Source organism: Strix uralensis, chromosome 9, assembly GCF_047716275.1.
Source record: "Strix uralensis isolate ZFMK-TIS-50842 chromosome 9, bStrUra1, whole genome shotgun sequence".
In the NCBI taxonomy this organism is placed as follows: domain Eukaryota; kingdom Metazoa; phylum Chordata; class Aves; order Strigiformes; family Strigidae; genus Strix; species Strix uralensis.
Genome location: NC_133980.1, coordinates 27,994,176 through 28,013,727, shown reverse-complemented (window position 1 = coordinate 28,013,727; position 19,552 = coordinate 27,994,176). Strand labels below are relative to the sequence as shown.

The window sequence follows — 19,552 nt, the reverse complement described above, 5'->3', positions numbered from 1 at the left end:
TTACTGATATAGAAAGTGCCATCTCATCTATTGTTCTAACTCTGACTGACATTTGCTAATTGCCAAGAAAAATCCCTTACTGCAGAAAATAATTTGACAGGAATTACCATGAGCAGATCAGAAGATAAATTAACTTATTGCAGTAACCTGTACAGCTGTCTTATTTTAACACCAAAGACTTGACTTTTCTTGACCCTTTTAACTTACACACATACATTTTGTAAGCTAAAATTGCAGAACAGTTTTCAACATGTTCTATTTGTAACTCCACCACTAGAAACCATTATGTGTCTTCTGTAATCTGTATCACTTTATTTCACAGCAAAATTTAAACTTTTTTTTTTTTTTTCTCCCTGGTATTTAAAAAGCAAGCTGAAAGATTGGACTTTAAAAGAGTTAGCAATTTAGAAAACATACTGACAGCAACCCAGATCAGTCAAGAACAGAAATCAGCAACAACATACACACAAGCTTTCACCTCTGCATGAGTAAAGAATACAAAGTTTTAAGTCTGTCATCAAAACGATTTAGCTTCAGATATAAGTAGTTTATTAAAAGTTACTTTTTACAATTATTTTGAGTGATAGTGTGTGATACAGTAATTTTAGTAAGACTTAAGGCACTTGATTCCTAGTGTTTTCACTGTGCTTTCTCAGTCTGTTCCTACAAATGCAGAAGTGTTAGAGCCCTTCAGTGACGGTATCTGTAAGGACACATCCAGGCTCATCCATACCTACACTGCAGTAACTAGATCTATTTACAATGCAGGAACATAAAACTGACTCATGTAGTTTAATTCAGCATGTACAGAACAAACATGCCATCAAGCAACATAAAGCAACTTCCAAAGTGGGAATAAAAGGCTTAATTTTCCTTAAATCTTCAACCATACCCCAGGGCAAGTGTTTTGACAGCATGCTTTAAATTGAGTTTGGTTTTACAGGCTAAGCTGGGAAATATGTTTCAGAGTGCTGGGGCAAAGCCAATTAGCACCTGTCCCCTTCCTGTGAGAAAGGCCTCACACACTATTGCTGACCACTGCTAACTTGGAGCTATGCTGAGCTTCAGTTCAGAATTATCTGAAGGAGTACTGTCACAGAAAAATACCTATTCTTAGATTAGATGACTTAAGATCCCCAAGCCCCCTCCACACCCCAACCAAGAAAAAAACTCTAAAAACAAGGATCAAGACTAAACCAATCCTTTCACTGATTATTTTCTAGAAAGCCTAGCAAGCCCTTCAACAAGCTTTTCAGACATCAGACATGGGGTTGTCTGGGGAATACTAGGTGACTCCTGTGATGTAAGTGTTCGTAAATACGGATCTAATTAGTAATTAGAAAATGTCAAAAACAGTCACCTTTTTTTAAATAGCTTTCAATAACCTAGACATCAATTTAGAAATGCAAGAGTATTTCCTTCCATTTTCAATATGAAATCCGGAAAACCCGCCCTGAGATGCATCTTCCCTGTACAGATTACACCAATAGCCTTCTCTGATTATTAAGCACTTCAGTAAATAATCTATTCCTTGTATCCAGAAACGTTCAGCCATAGAATCAATTTACATTGGAAAAGACCTTGAAGATCATCTAGTCCAACCGCTAACGCTGCCAAGTCCACCACTAAACCATGTCCCCAAGCACCACATCTACACTTTTAAATATTGTTTAAATACCTCCAGGGATGGTGACTCAACCACTTCCCTGGGCAGCCTGTTCCAGTGCTTGACCACTTTTCTGGTGAATAAATTTTTCCCAATATCCAATCTAAACCTCCCCCGGTTCAACTTGAGGCCATCTCCTCGCTTGTTACTTGGGAGAAGAGACTGACACCCAGCTCTCTGCAACCTCCTTTCAGGTGGTTGTAGAGAGCAATAAGGTCTCCCCTGAGCCTCCTCTTCTCCAGGCTAAACAACCCCAGTGCCCTCAGCCGCTCCTCTCAGGACTTGTGCTCTAGGCCTTCCCCAGCTTCGCTGCTCTCATTTGGACATGCTCCAGCACCTCAATGTCATGTCCTAAACCACTTTTTTTTTTTTAAAAAAAAGGTATTTTTACAAAATGCAAAAGCACCTTAAATTCTGATGGATGTTCTCTTCCAAATAAAATAATTGCTATTTTCTTTCCCATTAACGCTCCGCACTTGGAACAGATGTTACAGATATGTTAAAGAGTGAAAATGAAACACGCCAACTATAATCTAGTCTTTCTATGTGTTTAAAATAGAAATCCTTAACGAAGCTTTATAATTAGTGAAGATGAAAATTTTAGTTCAGATTTCACATATAGTAAGTTTTTGAAATATTAATAATATCCTTTTCTAGATCTTTAAAATATGCTTGTGGTTCAGATTAGGTTTTCCACAGATAGACATCCATATTATAACATTTTCTGTTTCTTTCTTTAAAAGAAAAAACTGACACCAAGTAACATTGAAAATTAAGTAGTTAAATGGCAAACTATAAAATTATGAACAGTTTCACATGAAGAGAACTCATGCAATTGATAAAGATGAAACTGTGCATTAATAAGGTACTGTTAAGCATCAAGGACAAAGACACATCCTTCTGTTGTCACAAGAAACACAGGGACAGCACACTACTGTACATCCTGGACTGCTTCCTCGGTTCCAGGGTCTAGCACAGAGAAATTCAGCAAAGATGTTTGCAATACATTTCTCCCATGGATTAATATTAAAAGGGTAAAAGGGTAGAAAAATGGCATGTATGTGCAGGGAATAGAGGGAAGGTCAGAATTTGGATTCTGAAAATGTAAAAAAAATTACTGAGGCACTTGTTCATAGTCCACATTTTTTAAGAACGCTATGACCCTGCTTAACCTGGATCCCTTATCTCCAGCTTTACCCCTTATCAGCCAGCCATTCAACTTCTACCAAATCTGCAGAAACACTGGAATAAGGTTCTGCTAGAACCACCGTAACTCACTTTTGTGGAGACTGAGAGCTTCAGGACAGCACAGAACAGATATTCTAAAACAGCAAAAAGGTGTTAATGTTCATGCTGACTCATGTTTCAGCCTTTGATCCTGCAGTAAAGCTCATTACAATGAGATAGGAAATGAAATAAAGTTAATGGAAAGATCTTGCAACATCTTCATGAACATTAATCCAAATTTTGATGCTAAGTAGTTTAAAACACAATATTTGGACTTTTTCAAGCTTCTAGAAGGCTTCCCTAAGATACTTTCATCTAATGTTTATATGCAATACAGTTTCTTCCATTCGTCCCTGCACTTCTAAGAGCAATTAACTGATTAAAGCCTCTTTCTCAGATGTCAGTAATGGTATCCAGGCAATCATATCTAAATGAGGTGGGGCAGTAAATCCATCCAGAGAGATAATGACCTCCATGAACAACTATGCCTAGAAACAAAAAATAAGGTCAGCTAGAGGCATGATGGATTTTGAACAACTGATAGGGATTCATCTAGGAAAACCACACAATATTCTAGATGAAGTAGAAAACTTTCGAGGAAAGTAGCTGCTGAATGAATGGTAACTACCGTGGCTTAGCAAGGAAGATAAACAGTTCAGATTTTCCTTTCTTCTGAAGATTATTGAGATGGGTGTGGTGAATTAGAGTTGCACACTCTAAGACAGACTTGCATGATTTAGACCTCATCAGTCCAGTCTCAACACAGACCTCACAGTCAGCTAAAAATAACAGAAATTTAATCTTTGACATTCCATCTCACAAGTTGTCACAAAAATCTCTGAAGTTCTTAAAATACCTGGGAAGGAGATGTTAGTAGAAGCTGTTAGTAGAAGAACATTTTCAGCGCTTCATCAAGCTCCATAAGCAGGTATGTGGAAAAAGACCTCAGGGTAACAGTTCAAGTTATAGTACCATGAATCTTAAGATACCTTCTATTAAACTAGAAGAACATTAATTCAATCATGATTATCTGAATATTTATTATTAGTCCCCTTGCAAACAGGTGAATGCACTATTCACTGGAATAATCATGATTTCTTATTCTACCTTGAAAGATGCTTGTCTTCCAGTCCATTGCAAGAAGGCCTGAAAACTATACCATGGAAACATATGTGATGAATATACAGATGAAGGTACTACCAAGGTATGCTATTTACTGTCAGCTTACAGAATGTTGAATAAAAAGTTAATGCATGCGTAGAAAGTGATCTCTGAACACGTGGGAAGTCCCAGTCAGCATCAATCCCAAACTGAACTGAAGTATGAGAATAGATCAAACAAGATATGACAACATATAATTTTTAAATAACTGCTCCTTTTAATGCACTTTAAGCATTACTTTTCAAACAGCATAACGGGAAGCAATCACTGGTCACAGAATTTTCCAAAGCATGAACTTAGTATCATTTTAAAAGTACACAGAATAACTTCTGTAAAATATCTTAAGTAACAAATTAAATAGTTATGGATTCTTACACACAAGGACTCAAAAAATATGAGCAATTTTTATGACTGTTAGTCAAAGAAATGTATCCTAAACTGAGATGTCAGTCTCACTTCTGGAAGCAACACATTAATTCAAAACCTCCAAAAGCTGGATCCAAGAAGCCTAACTCTACTACCAAGCCAAAAATATCTACACAGCAAAAATAACTACTTCTGAAAATTTTCATACGAAGCAAATAGTACCTGTCAGTTTTTTAAAAAAAAAGAAGTCAAGAAATGCAATGGTAGGACTCAGCTTTGAACTATACTACTGAAAATGTTCCAACTACTTAATATCTGTAAAGGAGATGGTAACACAAGCACTCCACTGACATGTGGATTACAGAGAAAAACCCCCTTCCACTTCTACAGTCTTATAGTGCTGCCAGCAGTAGGGAAGCAAAGGAGTCTCAGCTTATAGCTCTAATAACTTCTTCTAATGCTTAGATATCTTCACCTACATTAATATTCTATGATTTGTTCTATATGCATCACATGACTTGCATCCAATCTGATTTCTGTTCCCTTAACTAAATCCAGTGTTGGAGCACTGTAATTTCTACTGAGCTGTAAGAGGTCTGAATTAAAAAAAAAAACAACAAACCACACAACATTTTTCATGTAACAGCAAATAAGGACTACGATTGTTTTTCCTCATCTTTCTCTTTAATAATCAGTTCCATTTGAAAATAACTCTTGCTAGTCTACACTGAGCCAGTGCAGTCTGATTCACCTTTTTATAACATGAATACTTTCATTCAGCATATAACTCTAACCCTCTTCCTAGTTCTTATCCCAAGGTGCTACCAGCTCTCTAAAAGTTGTTCACATGCACACTGTTAGAGTAACTTGATGGATATTGAAGTTGCTACAGTATCCCCTTTTTGTTACCAGATAAAAAACCTCACGTCCAAGTGCATTAGCACTGTCAAATCTGCAGTCTGTATGAGTTACATTTATTCTGTTGTTCCCCCTTAAGACCACTCCACAAGCCATTGAGCAAAAAATAAATATATCCTTTCTTTGCAGCCATTTATACTAGAATACATGAGAGCAACACACAACCCCTGAAGCCCAACAGAGATAAATTTACACTAAAAACATGCAAAGCTTTTTAACTTACACAGTCAATTCTGATTCAGTTTAGTGTGACACAGGCTCAAATATTTTATAGCACTAGAAAAATTCTTATTCCAGTTATAAATAACCCTCTTGGTGAGGGTTATTCCTCATAAAGAGACACATACTTATGTAAATGGGCCCCGACTCCTGACTGGCTTTGAAGAAAGAAAGCAAGGACAAACCACAAAGGAGGCCCATTAGGACCTCTGCCTTCTACCTCTGTCACCACTCTAGAGCAAAGGAAACCTTTACAAATTCCAGCACTGCAGATGAAGCTACTTCACCTAAGCGCACAAACCACTAGGTCTGGGCACCGATCCCTATCCTAGGGAGTACATGACACAGAAAATCCCAATGCGGAGTGCAGCCAACAACTGGACAAGGCATCAGGAAACAACTGTGCCTTGCCCTTGTAAGTGTGTCCAAGGAGTGTGGACAAAACACCTCATTAATATGCGTGACAGACCTAGTAATACTATGTCCAAGAGTACTGTCCAAGTTCTTGAGAGAAAGCTGCTAACATGCCAGAGATCATGAATGTTTCAGAAGACGTGCATAATTGATAACTAGTACACTTCTTATTAACACCATCAGCAGTGGCCATGCAATACAAGTTGATCTCCACACCTGACACCTTCTGTAGTCAGCAGTCAATTTAGGAGGTGGGAACCAAGGACCACAGAACCAGAACTGTAAGGAATCTTGACAGATCTTCTAGTCACTGATCTTGCTCCAAGGCAGGATCAATCATTACATCATTACTGTCTCACTTGTCTTTCAATACTTCCATTGGTGGAGAGTCATTACATTGTCACCACCAGCAGCCTTTCAACACTGCAAGGTGCAGATATACACACATTTCTCTATCACTATGGGGCAGTCTTGCTCTCTCCTATGTCTGTGCTCATCTGTTCATTTTTTTTAACTCAACAGAACAATACTTGCTTCTTGGTGAAAGTTAGTTTTTCTGTGATTATTGAGCTGAAGCAGTTTTTTGGGCAGTCACACAAACATCAACACAAGAAGTGGCAGGAGGATATGATCAGATACATAGAGGGAGGGTTCTGTGAGCTAACCCTTTGTGAGAGGAAGAGACCTGTTAAATCAACTTGGCTTTTCACCTGCTCCTTTACATACACTGCTTGCAGAGCAACCAAAGGCATTTTCACTGGTGTAACAAAGTTCTAATCCAAAGACAACAGAAAGAGGACATGCAAGTCACAAAGCTTGCACTTTTACCAACAAAAGTTTTCAGACAAAGGAAAGCAAGAAAGGAGTTGTTACTGAGCATGGAGGGATTAGGAACAAGATTACTTCAGAAATACTAATTTCAGAGAAGAAAGATGCCCAGCAAAAAACAAAGAAAAAAAGCTCAAAACACAGGCATGAAGCTTGAAGGTCCATTTGAACCTCAGTGATCACTTCATCAGATTATGTTTAAAATGGAAGGTAGCATCAGGCAACAAGGTGCTAGCATGTTGCATATTCAGCAACTCTTCTCTAAGAAGTAAACCTCAACCTGCAAAAAACCCCAACTCCATCACACATTTGTGCTGTGCATCCAAATGCTTTCCCACTGAAACAGGTCAAGTTGAAAAGGTACCAACACTGGAGGGCAAACTGGATATTGGAACTTGAGTATATCCTAGTATTTTCTGGCTTTGGACACAATCTTGTCAAAAACTACTTTATAAAAGATGTAACAAGCTAAGAAGATCGTAATTATTTTGTGCATCACTAAGCACATGAGGTCTCTCTTCTGGAGAAGAGACACACAACACTTTCTTCTACAGCTCTGAGACATCTTGTGCCAAAACAATTCATATAATGATTACTGATAGACCTATGGCTTTGTTAGATCAATCAAACCAACTCTTCTTCAGAAATACTGTTTTCCAGTTTTAAAAAGTTTCTGTTCTCCAGAATATCAGCTGACCAAGGGAAACATAACAGATTCCTAACCTTCCATAAAATGCAATTTCACTATCCTAAAAAAAGACTTTGATCCCTTTATTGGTAAGTATTTAAAGTCTAGGACAAAAAGTTACAACACCCAAATCTGATACTCAAAATTAGCATAAATTTTCTTGAGCTTAAATTATTTATGGTTTTTTTTGTTCCTCACAGCTTTTTTCTCAACATTGTTCATTCCTGTTAGAAACAAAGATTTTATCACACATATTAAGACAGGTTATCTGGCATATCAAGTCCAGTTTATCACCCAAACCACAAAAAATAACAACATTGCCAGCTTCATTTTTGTCACTTCACTAACATTTCTGGAGTTGTTCACTCTCTAGGCCTCAAACTAGGAATCTTTCTTCACGCAGGAGCGACTGCAACATGCTTCATCCTCTCATGCTTAAGAATGGTTTGGGTTTTATTCTCTCTTTAACAAATGGCATTGCACGGACAAATTAGATGGGAAGGAGTTACCATCTCCTTTCCATAAAAGGGGTAAGGTCTTCCACAATGAGATTTCTTCTCCCTCTTCCATGTCATGAAAGTAACTGGCTGCTCCCTTTTCCTCATAGAAAAGCGTGTGTGGTGAATCTAGAAATCCCCCAAAGGTGCAGTTCTTCATATTTTTACTACTGTATTGAATCCTGGGTTTATATGATTCATCAAAACTGGCAACCCTGAAATATTCTTCATCCTTTACCAAAAAAAAACCAATCCCCAGCTACTATGGATTTTTTTTTTTTAATTATTTAACAAAGAAACTAAGTAAATAAACCATCAGATACAAAAACAGTCAACAGCAGACATCATTTACTGTCAGATACGCAGATAATAGGGAAGAAAAACACACAGAGGTTAAATATTTCTCATACCAGTTTCCACCATTCATTGGCCCTTGCCGCTTCACAATACCAGAACTTTTCCAACAAGAGAACTCTTTTGGTGGCTACCTTAAGATTAGAAACTAGAAAACATTCCAAAAATTATCTGCTGTCACTGCTAAGCCTAATCACATCTGACCAGTAGCTCAGCCTTAGACTGTAGTGAAAACTGATGGCTGTTTGCTCTCTGAAACAGTTCAACAGCTTTAATGCCCCAGGTACAAAGAAGAAAAAGTCATGTCAGATCTAAGCAAGTTAACTCCTAATCCATTACTATGCTGTTCCTTCTTTATCAAAATTCAGGATCAGGTTCATGGATCAGTGCATACCTCCTCCTAAGGTGGTTTGGAGAACCTCTGTCTAAAACCATTTTGGAATAGCACTGGGTTCAGTACTGCTATGTGTCTGATCCTAACCAGCCAGTAATTAAAGAGATTTGCATGACCACATGAACCATGCACAACATATTTGCACAAATACATGTCATGCATAATTTCAGCATACAATATAAAGTTATAAATTAAGGACTTAAGACTTTCATTGAAACCACACCCTCCTCGTAAGGGGGTGTTTCTTTATACTAGCTAACAATGGATTTAGAGCTGAATACTCAGGCCAGTGCTAACATATCCTGTCTGTACAGGAGATGGTTCTGTCTTGCATTCCTACAGTTAAAGGATGACCAGTCCTTTAGGAGTAGCATTATAAAAGACACTAATTAAAAGAAATTCTAGAGTGAGTGCCTGAGTTCAAGGATAGCCCCAAGGAAAAACTAGACATATAAAGGCAGTTCTTCATTAAATCAGATTACAGAATCACAGAATAGATGATGTTGGAAGGGACCTCTGGAGGTCATCTGGTCCACCCACGGCTCAAAGTAGGAGCAGCTAGAGCGAGTTGCTCAATATTCCAGCCATGAGGTCAAGCTTTCCAGGACACAAACAGACATACATACTTTCCTGGTGTTAAACTAAAGCAATACTTGCTATACGCACATGCCTCTTTATTCCTAAATACCCAAACATAGCGACTTTGTTACTTATCTTCTACTTAAACAGTAAATTAACTGCTTAACTACGAATGTTATCTGACATTTATCTGAGTAACTCCAAGAAAAGCTGAAAGCAGCAGGGTAGTTTTTCACCCTGCAGTCCTGCAGCTGCTCTCCCAGCAGTCAGCATCCCAGCATGAAAGAATCCAACATGTAAGAGTGCTCTTCTGCTAAGCTCCACGCAGGATGAAGTATCAACATCGTGGGTCATCTACAAATTGGTAATACCATGCATTTAAACAAATGACTGATCAGGATACTTGCGAGCTATGCAAAACCATCTACCTGAGTTTTCTTTTTAAATCTTGAAACAAAAGGCACACATACTCAAATGTTTCAAACGTTATCACAAACACGTGAATTCCTCCACTTACTTATCAGTACATCAGTTTTCATTTTTCCAGTGTTTGCCAGACAGTACTGCATGCAAAATCTTCTTTATGGATACTTTTCTTGTATTTAATGTGGACACCAGCTTATATAAAATCCTTTTCCTTAGCTGACAGATGTTGGGATGTAACAGAACCTTCCAATTAATGGAGATACCTTCTCATCTTATTAGTAGGTTACACAGTTATCAAAGCAGCAGCCTAATTTTTTGGCAGACTCTGAAAGAACACTGCCTGAAGGAATTTGATTATGTTTAACAATAAATTGAAACATAAAATTTCATAGGTGTCCATGCTGGTGTGTTCATGGCACTAGAAACAAGTTAAAACCCCAACAAATTCTTACTACTTTTCACTTTCACAGACAATCTAACAATATACTTTGTCAAACTCAAATTTCAAATGATGGAATGGATAAGAGTTCATCAGCTGTTCTACATGTCATTTAAAACATGCTCCAAAGAATTAAAAAATAATAAAAAAAAAATCAAGAGTTAAACAGAACGCCCAATAAATGACTTAGGGAAAGGTGAAAATTAACTATATAAAGTTCTCTGAGGTGCACCTCTTTAGCTTTGGGAAGAAGTACACTACCATGCTACAGCTCCAAACAACTGACTTTACTACCTTAAGACTCTGGAGAACAAGCAGCTGGAAGCTAGAAAATCATTTTTGCTAAGTGACAAGAATGATTTAATATTTTTGTTAAAGGTCTTGGATGGTTAGGTTTAAGATCTGATTTTCAAAACTCTGTATTCATTTTGGAGCAAAGGAATAACTGAAGCTCTTAATGAGAAACTAGCTCTGAAGTGGATTAGAGTTTAAATATTAAACTCTCAGTAATGATTAGTAATGATAAGCAATAACTTGATTCAGCTGACATTTTTGACAAAATAGCACAGGTCAGTGCTTTAACAGGTAACTACAATGTACAGGAAGACAAAGCTATGCTCTGATGACTGGAATCTAACATTACCTTCTCTACGCTCTGCCATCCACCAGATGAAGGAAGAGGAAGACAGGAAATATGTCACAGGCTGGAAAGGCCCAGTTGTTGACTGGATTACAAACCACTGAATGCCGTATCTTTCAGGGTATCACAAAGTGGTCCACAGACGTGCAAAACAGAGTTATCAAGAACTTACTCTTGTGTTCATTTCACTGAAAGCTTTTCTCTTCCAATTCCATCTCTGTAAGCCAGAGGCTTTAGACTGTTTACTGCAGAATTCAGAAAGAGTACCGCAGAGCGGGCAGGGACAGACCACTTGGCTTCTGAAGTTATGTCAAAGAATGGCAAGGTAGCTGGGTGGTCCTGGTGACCACTTAAATGAGAGTCTTTAGTTCTCCTATGCCTTAGTTGTTATTAAGTGGCAATGAATACGATGACAATGTGATTGTCAGCCTGAATTCCACAGTAAACAAGTGTTTTTCTGGACTATTATAAACTCCACCAGAAAGGGGCTTCGATTACAGCTCAGTGAATTGGGAGCCAGGAGCACTACACACTAACTACTACTAAATGAACATTGTTTTGTTACATCAGAAGTCCTATCAAGATGACTTCGAAAAGAACAATTTACATGTGAACTGAGGACTCCAATCATTTTCCTGCAATTTAGGAGGTAAGAGCAACTGAGAAAGAGCTTTAAATACTGAACTTGGACTCTGAAGAGGTGTCTGACATTGATAGGCACAAGAGCTGCAGCATTTGTTCCTATAAATCTGTCAAATGACAGAGCACATCAGTGTTTATTACAGACTTGCTCATTCTCTGCTAGCACTTATACAGGGTAGAAGGAAAAAAAACTAGAAAACTGAAGGACAGTACAAGTAGTAAATTATTTTTAGGCAAGGCTGACTTTTTGTTTAAAGTTGGCCTGCCACTGAAAGAACTTGGTATTATGGCATTCGTATACCTTTTTTCCCCCCTGACCTTTAGAAATTTTATTTTCTGGGACTGCTACTACAAAGTAACAGTTTCAAAAAGTAAAATTTCTGCAGTCCTGACAGAGGTCCTACAGCCAGCATTTCATGAGAATGTAAAGGAATAACTCTCATTCTGCAGAGATGAAGAGATACAGAAAATTGTTTCTTAAGAAACAAAATGCACATACAGGCTGGCTACATTTGTATTCTTAACATCTAGGACCATGTTTGTGTACACATTTGTATGGTTCTTAAGTCCAGACATGGCAATCCTGCAAGCTTTCTTCAATCAACTTTGTTTTTCTTAGCACCCTCTTCGGAACAAGTGGTCAAGAAGTGACCATAGGTCAGACTGAACTTCAAAGGGACAAAAAAAATTTCATTTAAGGTATAGCTATATCTCCCTTTCTAAAGATGACACTACTAAGCAGTCAGCTGACAGACTCGGGAGGCCACTGGCCTAGAAATGACAGTGATTCAGCCATTCTTCCCCAGCGTTTTCTTCTTGTATGGAGATCTTCAAAGGATTTTGCATTTCTTTCCAACCAAGCAGCAGTCTAATATTTTAAAATAATAGGGGTACTTCATACCTACCGGCAGTATTTGGCCCAATTCAAACAAAGGACACTTCCTACACTTGTTTCCAAGCCTCATATGAGTCTGTTCTAATATTTGAACATACTGTTTTCTTTTCCACTAAGTGACAGAAATCTGAAGGGGTTCTCTGGGTCTAAAGGGTCTCTTCTGGAAGCTTGCTGGAAGAGTACTTGGGGAAGAAGAGAGAAGCAAGAAATAACAAGAAGTTGAACCACAGGACAAAGCAGCAACAGCAGAATTCTAACAATCCCCGTGCCATTATAGAAAAGAATCAACTTCCCTTGGGAGACTGTAATCTAACTCTGTGAAAACTGTTCTCCTCATTAACTTTTCAGAGGAGACTGAAAACAAAGAATGCTAGCTTGCTTACTCCAATTCTTATTGAGGCAAAGGTTTGACATTGCAGACTGGAATTCCAAAGGTTCCCATACTCCAATGGCTTCAGCGCCCATTTCACAAATTAGAAGACATGTCAAAAAAGCCAATGAATTCCCACCACCATGTTAGAGAGAACAGAAAGAGTTCTCTAATCCAAATGGTCTATATTTAAGTCTGTCTGCAACACCTTAAGGAAATTCTAAAACCTTCAGAAAGGCACTTGAGAGTAGATGATGCCACTTAATTTTTAGCCAGTGAGAATTGTCTTTTCTCACAAAAACCCAGCCAATTTACCTTCATCTGTACCTCTGGTCTGAAAAGCCTTGACATTAGATTTCCTGTCAGTTGAGGATAACTTGTACTGAAATGAGGACAAGTGTGATAGTTTACCTTTTAAGATTTTCCAAACGTTGTCATTTATTTGTGGTTATAGATTAACCATACAATTTACTTGGACAGCCAGAAGGCATTAACAACAGGAAAAAAAACCTGTTGGATTTTCATTACTGGGCACAGAACAAGTAACAGTGGAAAGCACAATAACTGAAGGAACATGAAGTCCTACAAAATTTAAGAACAGGCAGATTCTAGATTTGGAAGTTGGAGACATTCTGTTGCTTTTAAAATGGGAACCATGAGAATCAATGGTAGTCACAAGAATCCCTTAGAGCCTGTTACTGAAAAAAAATGCCTTAAACCTTGCATAATCTTCAACAAATGTCCACTTCGACCTTCTCGTCTCATGTGAAGTCTTCTCTTCACCTGTTTATATTTGGTCAAAACGGAAGATAATTCAGCAGGTTTTGTAGAGGGGGTTTCCCCACAGCTAATCCCTACAAAATTTAAAGGGCTGTCCTTGACACAAACTCAATCTGTAACGAGAAGATATTCCCTGCAAATAAAACGCATTTTTTGACAAGCCAGAAGAAGCTTTCTCAAGCAGGACTTTTTGGGACTTAGTTGCCATTTAAGCAAAAGGATCATAGGCGGGTCCCATACTGCTTGCACATGTAATGCAGTGCTCAATGTTTTCCTTCTCCATTGCTGCAAATTGTGGCTGAAAGAAAGCTGCAGGAGAAGAACGGTGAAATGAAAGCTGTAGTGAGCAATCCAGTAGCTAAAGTTACCTTTTAAATTTGTACTAGTGGAATCAGGATCCAGAAAATGTTAACATCAGCTGAAGCAATAATTCAGCAATAAAGTATGATCAATGGGTTTTTTATCCTCTGAAGCAGATGGAGAAGACAAGCAGATTATCTCAGATGTTTTTTAATATTTTTATATTATATTTTTAACATAACCTTACACATTTTCACTTGTGAACTCACCAGGCAATTGGCTGAAGAACAGGATTAAGATACAACCACTTTCATCTATCATTAATATCATCAATGTCGGAAATTAGATTTCATTCCCGAGCTGATAAAAGTTTAATAAAAAAAAAATCACCAAGACTACTTTAGAGAATTCTATGAAATTCTAAATTAAAAACATTACTCAACAGCCTGTTCTGTAATACATGAGTTTAACAGATATTTCAAAGTCTCTCTCAGTTACATTAAAGAAAGTATGCAGTCAACTACAATCAAAGTTAAAACAAAAAAAGTGCCTCTGATCTAAGGATCATTATTCCAGACCTGTTGTGAATCAGTGAAAAGGAGAGTAGCAAAGGACATACCTTGGAACTGCTCCCAAAACAATCAAGTTGGCTTTTTGTTTGTTGTTTCCAATTACAGCATTTTTCATATCTCTGTAAATCCAGAAAGAAAAACAAACCCTGGTAAATTATGCTGAGGTACTGAGGGCTTAATCTATAGAATTTACTATTTCCATGAAGGCTTATCAAGTAGTCTTCCACATGTCCATGCTGCATCTACAGGACTGAGTAGTGCTTCAGGGCACAGTTTCCACAGCCCACAGATGAATACCCCAGAGCTCTGGGATTCCATTACATCCCAGCTTAAGGAAGTAAGCAAAAACCCAAACTATCTCACATGCACACCAGACATGAAGTAGTCTCATTATTGAGGAAAACTAGATATACTGGTTCTTCGTGCCCATATATTCACTAGACTTCTAAAAGGGAAAAACAACTATTGGTTGGGAAATCAAATGTTGATAATTTAAAATATTAACTGAATATTCTACTGGGTGCAGGAAAAGACAAGCTGGGGAAAAAAAAAAAAAGCAACAAGGGACTATCACCAGTCTCTAGAAACCAGGCTTTCACTCTCCTCTTCACCACAGGCTTCCTTTTCTGAATTTCAGCAGGATACCTGAACATCTGTATGTCAAAACCCCAGGAATAAAGTGGAAACAAAAGCATTTTCCTGCCTGAGAGTCACTGCAAGGTTAAATACATTAAAGACATTCATACTAGGGTAAAGGAACAAGGGAAGCATTTTGGAAAGAGGACACTCATTGCACACGAAGAAGTCCTATGAAAACATGTGGTTTGCAACCTTGTTGTTCAGAAAATTGCTTATTGTATCTGAAAAAACATCACCACCTTTTTAAGACTTGTTTTTCTTCATGTGAACATATTGAATATATATGAACATCCAGAGAATCTGAAAGCAAGCTAGCAATTTATGACCAGTTTCAGAAAATAAAAGATGGATGCATTTCTACACGTTTCTAAGAAACTTTCTGGTTGTAGAGGCCTTTGTAAGAGCAGAGAACAAAACCAGTCCAAATTCAGATAATTCTTTATCAACAAAACCCAAAATTAGATTGATTATAGTGTTAGTAGTTGCAAAAATTATAATTTAATCATTGGCTAACTATGCCCATAACTCATTCAAATAATTTGGGAGCTTCAGTGGTTGCTTTAAGTTAGCAGGTTTTCTTGCCACTGTATCACTGTTTCACCTGCCATCCGCAAATTTTAAAGAACAGGGCTACTCTAAATCTCTTAAGATCCATCCTGGCCTTCATGAAGGCTACACAGTCCTCACATACCCACTGAACATGCAAATTCCACCGCAATAAGCAGTTGTTGCAAGCATTAAACTCACTTCATTAGTTATAAAAAACTTCTTCGCCAAGACAGGACTGGCATAAACAGAACCTTTGTAAACCTCAGTTAGTAAAAGGTCACTGACCGTTCTTCCTGAAGTGTTTCTCCATGCGACTCACTCTCCTGTTGCATACAGTTACTGGGCCACAGAAGAGAGCTCTAAGAATTTTGAGCAAATGGAGGCTGTCTAACTTCTCAAGTTTGGCTGGTGATCTTGGGAGCTCCAACAAGGGAGCAGCATTAAAAGCAGCTAAATGCTGAACTGCAGTTCTGTGTATCTCTTAATGCAGGCAGAGTTAGGAAACTATTTGACTTGTCAAGCGAGCCATTACTTAACAGGAATCTGCCTACCCAGAACACAGTTTTACACAGCTGAATACCAGCAGAAAATGTTGGACCTTTCTGTTATATCTCCCGTAAGTTTGGTAACTTTACACCACAAGACAGGAGATAGAGGAGAAAGAGCAAGATCAGAAGACAGCCTAAGCTGGAAGCCCAAGAAATTTAAGGAATGGACTTGAAGATTTCACTAAATTCAGAAACAGAACTTCAGTGGTTTCTATGCTGAACGCTTGATATGAAAGTATCCTGGGTCATTTTTAAAGGCTTTTAAAATACAAGAGTCAGTCCAAAACAGTGGCAGAAGCAATGAACAGATGTCTCAAAAGAATGGAAGCTGTACCAACAGATATACTAGGTTCAGGTACTAAACTGCTCAGGGCACTCTAGGACTTCTAAAAAGGCTACCTCTCCCTGTGATCCTTAGGCACCAGCTCTCAAAGTAATCAGAAAGGCCGCATCATATCGTGTACCTGTGAAAGCATCTTGAGAAGCTAAAAGAGAATGCATTTGCCAAGCACTCTGAAGAATTAACAGATCTTGGTGACGTTTTAATGCTCTGGCTCACGTGATTTTACACATTATTTTGTGTTTAGGAGAAAAAAAATCCCAAACAAAACAACAAATTTATGACTCCTGCACCAACTCCACAATAGAACGGCTTTGCTAACCTTATAACCATTTAATATGTAGTAAGTACTGCCTATTAGAATTTGATTTAGAGACCCTTTCAGAAGTGGCAGGAACACGGCGAAGTTCCATAACACTCAAATTGAGAGACAGGACTCAGCAAAGATCGCCATGTTTGTGTGCATTATGCCTCAGCACTCCCAAGTCCGTGCCATGCTTATCTTCAAATTTGCCACTTAGAGAAATGAACCTATTCAATACACAGGAAACAGCTGGATATGGAAATAAGAATATCCTTAAAATGCCATAATCCATTGTTGAATAATAGTAGACTCGTTTTCTTTCATTTATTATGAAAAACAATTGATTTCACACTGCATTTTATGGAGATTTTCCTGATAAGAAACCTAATGTTGTAAGTAAAATACCACCGTGCGCTGTCCTAGTCTACCAGGTCCTTGGTGAATCATGCACCTTGGAAAAACTGAGGGCAACTCCCTTATTTGAAAACGTCCTCTCCAACAAGTTTGAGCTTGACGGATTTCAGATCCAAGATGACATGAGATTCATCCAAGGAAAAAAAAAGCAGTGAAGATCACCATCTTCTACAAGAGGTAACAAAGAAACCTCACAAATCTGTATTCCAAAACTGGATACCCACTTTATTTCCAAATGTCATGCACACTGCTCCCATTTCCTACTGTGAAAAGGAGTCCTTGAAACGAGGAAGAGGAAACACCAGCAAAAACACAATTACAAAGAGATGACAACTTCACGAACTACTAGTCTATGATTCTAGGCCTAATCTGTGAGAAGACCATGATCCAGAAGAGGGAGATACACAGTTTTTCAATGCTCAGCTCCAAGCTCCCAGGCAGGTTATCAACCCTACTGCCAGGCAACAGCACCATGTAAACAGCTTCAGAAGAAAAATGCAGATCTTACATGTACCTAGTACATTCCAGCACTATTTACTCAGCCTCATAAACATAGCTTTCTACAGAGCCAAAAGATGAACCAGGAAGCTTTCATATGACAGAGGTCCTAAGATGCATTTGAGGTTTGTGTTTTTTGGTTGGTGGGGTTTTTTTATATCCTGTGCATTAAATCTTACAGCTTAGATCCAGACTACATTCAACATCATTTAAAGAAATAACCTGAATTACAATAATTTTAATGCATATATTTAAAATCTTGATAGCTGATATCTATGCCTACATTTACTACAAAGCAATAAAGTAATTTATGTGAAAAAACTTTCCAGTAGGATAATATAGGCTGCCAACAATAAAATATGGCAAAGAGATCCTAGCTAAGTGCTTAGAAATATTGCTTCCTGAAGTGCTAAACCAGCATTTATTGCTTCTTAAAGAAATAAGAACATAGCTTCATCAGTTCAATCCTTTGACCACTCAGTTCTAAGTTACAAAACAAACTAGAGACTGGAAAAGCAGAAAGACTTATTTTCTTACTACAAACTCTAGAAAAGAGGAAAAAAAATTATCAGGTGAGCTTTATCAGCTCTAGCAATCCTTGTAACACAGCAATCCAGAAGCAATCAGTTCAATTAATTAGCTATAAATAAAATGCAATACATGCTAGTTTGGTAAGTGTGTTAGCACAGTATGAGTGTTTCAAATATTTTAGGAGCACAAAAAAAAATCTAATTTCTATCCAAATGAAGCTCGACAAGAGTTACAAGAGGAACTAATCTGCCAGTTGTGTATGAAGTTAATGCTTAATGTGTATTGTTTAAAGGCTCCAGATATAGTCCACTTCAGATAAGCAAGAAGCAATATTAAATATAACAATTTGCAAGTAAAATATGGCCTTTAAGTTTTAATGATTCCTAGCCAATAAACATTAATATTATGAAATGTCTAAATCCTGAGAAAATTAGCATTCTAGTCTGTCAATATACATCATTATTGTAGAAGCAACTTAAGATGCTGAACTTTGTTCTACACAGAAATTACTGAAGTTCAACATCTTCATGAAGTTGATTCTAAATTTGGGACTCCTCCCGCAAACCCACCAGAAGTGTCCAGTAGTTAGCATGCAGCTCTCTGAACTTCCCGGTTGAGAAAGAACAGAGCTCTCAAGCATCCCTAGCCAGCCCCCACGCCTGCACCTCTTCTGCAAAGGAGATCACGAGAAAGCAACACGGATACATGGACTCCTCAGTGAGAATTTGGTTTTACCTACATTTTTAAATACAGTAAACCAAGCACAAACATAACAAATTTTAAAATTCTGATCAGAAGCCCTGGAGCTCTCCTATGTCACCTTCCAGCAAAGCAACACAAAAGACCTTGAAATAAGTTAGAGTGACTTGATGAGGAAACAGCAATAGGAACTACACAGAAGAGGAGAAAATAAAAAGCCTGCATGATATTTTCTCATCTCGTGTCTTTTGAAAATAGAGTAGGTAGCCACATTTGAGAGGTTCCTAGACAGAGAAGGATATCAAATATCAGATGAACAACAGAAGGAAAAGTAGTCCTAGACACTTCAGGCCCACGCTTTCACTTTTAGTATGAAATAGTTACAAGAGATTCCGAAACAATTACGCACGCAGAGGAAGCATCCAAAACAATGCATTGTCAGACTATTTATCTACCAGAGGCCTATCAAAATTACAACAATAGAATGACGCAAAGCATCATTCTGAAAAGGTTTCTGAAAACTCAAAATGCAAATATCTAAAAAGCAAAGGTAGCTGATACAAGGTCATAGCTCAAATAAAAACTGTCTGCCCCAACTTCAGGAGAGTTTCTAAGTTTCAGTATCATATAAGCAAATGGTACCTGGACTGGCTGG

General features: G+C 37.8%; 1 protein-coding gene across 9 annotated transcripts in view; it reads right to left on the bottom strand.

The window, feature by feature from the left end:
- ARMC8 (armadillo repeat containing 8) overlaps positions 1–19,552 on the bottom strand; it is an 80,346-nt gene that overhangs the window by 49,691 nt on the left and 11,103 nt on the right. For 7 of the 9 annotated variants that reach the window (XR_012630039.1, XM_074877941.1, XM_074877944.1 and 4 more), the window contains exon 3: positions 14,423–14,494. The exons of the other annotated variants lie outside the window; for them this stretch is intronic. Coding sequence is in view for 6 of the 7 variants with exons in the window: in XM_074877941.1 (XP_074734042.1) it covers positions 14,423–14,494 (72 nt within the window). In the remaining variant the exon portion in view is untranslated. The remainder of the gene's footprint in view (positions 1–14,422; positions 14,495–19,552) is intronic. 9 annotated transcript variants of the gene reach the window in all.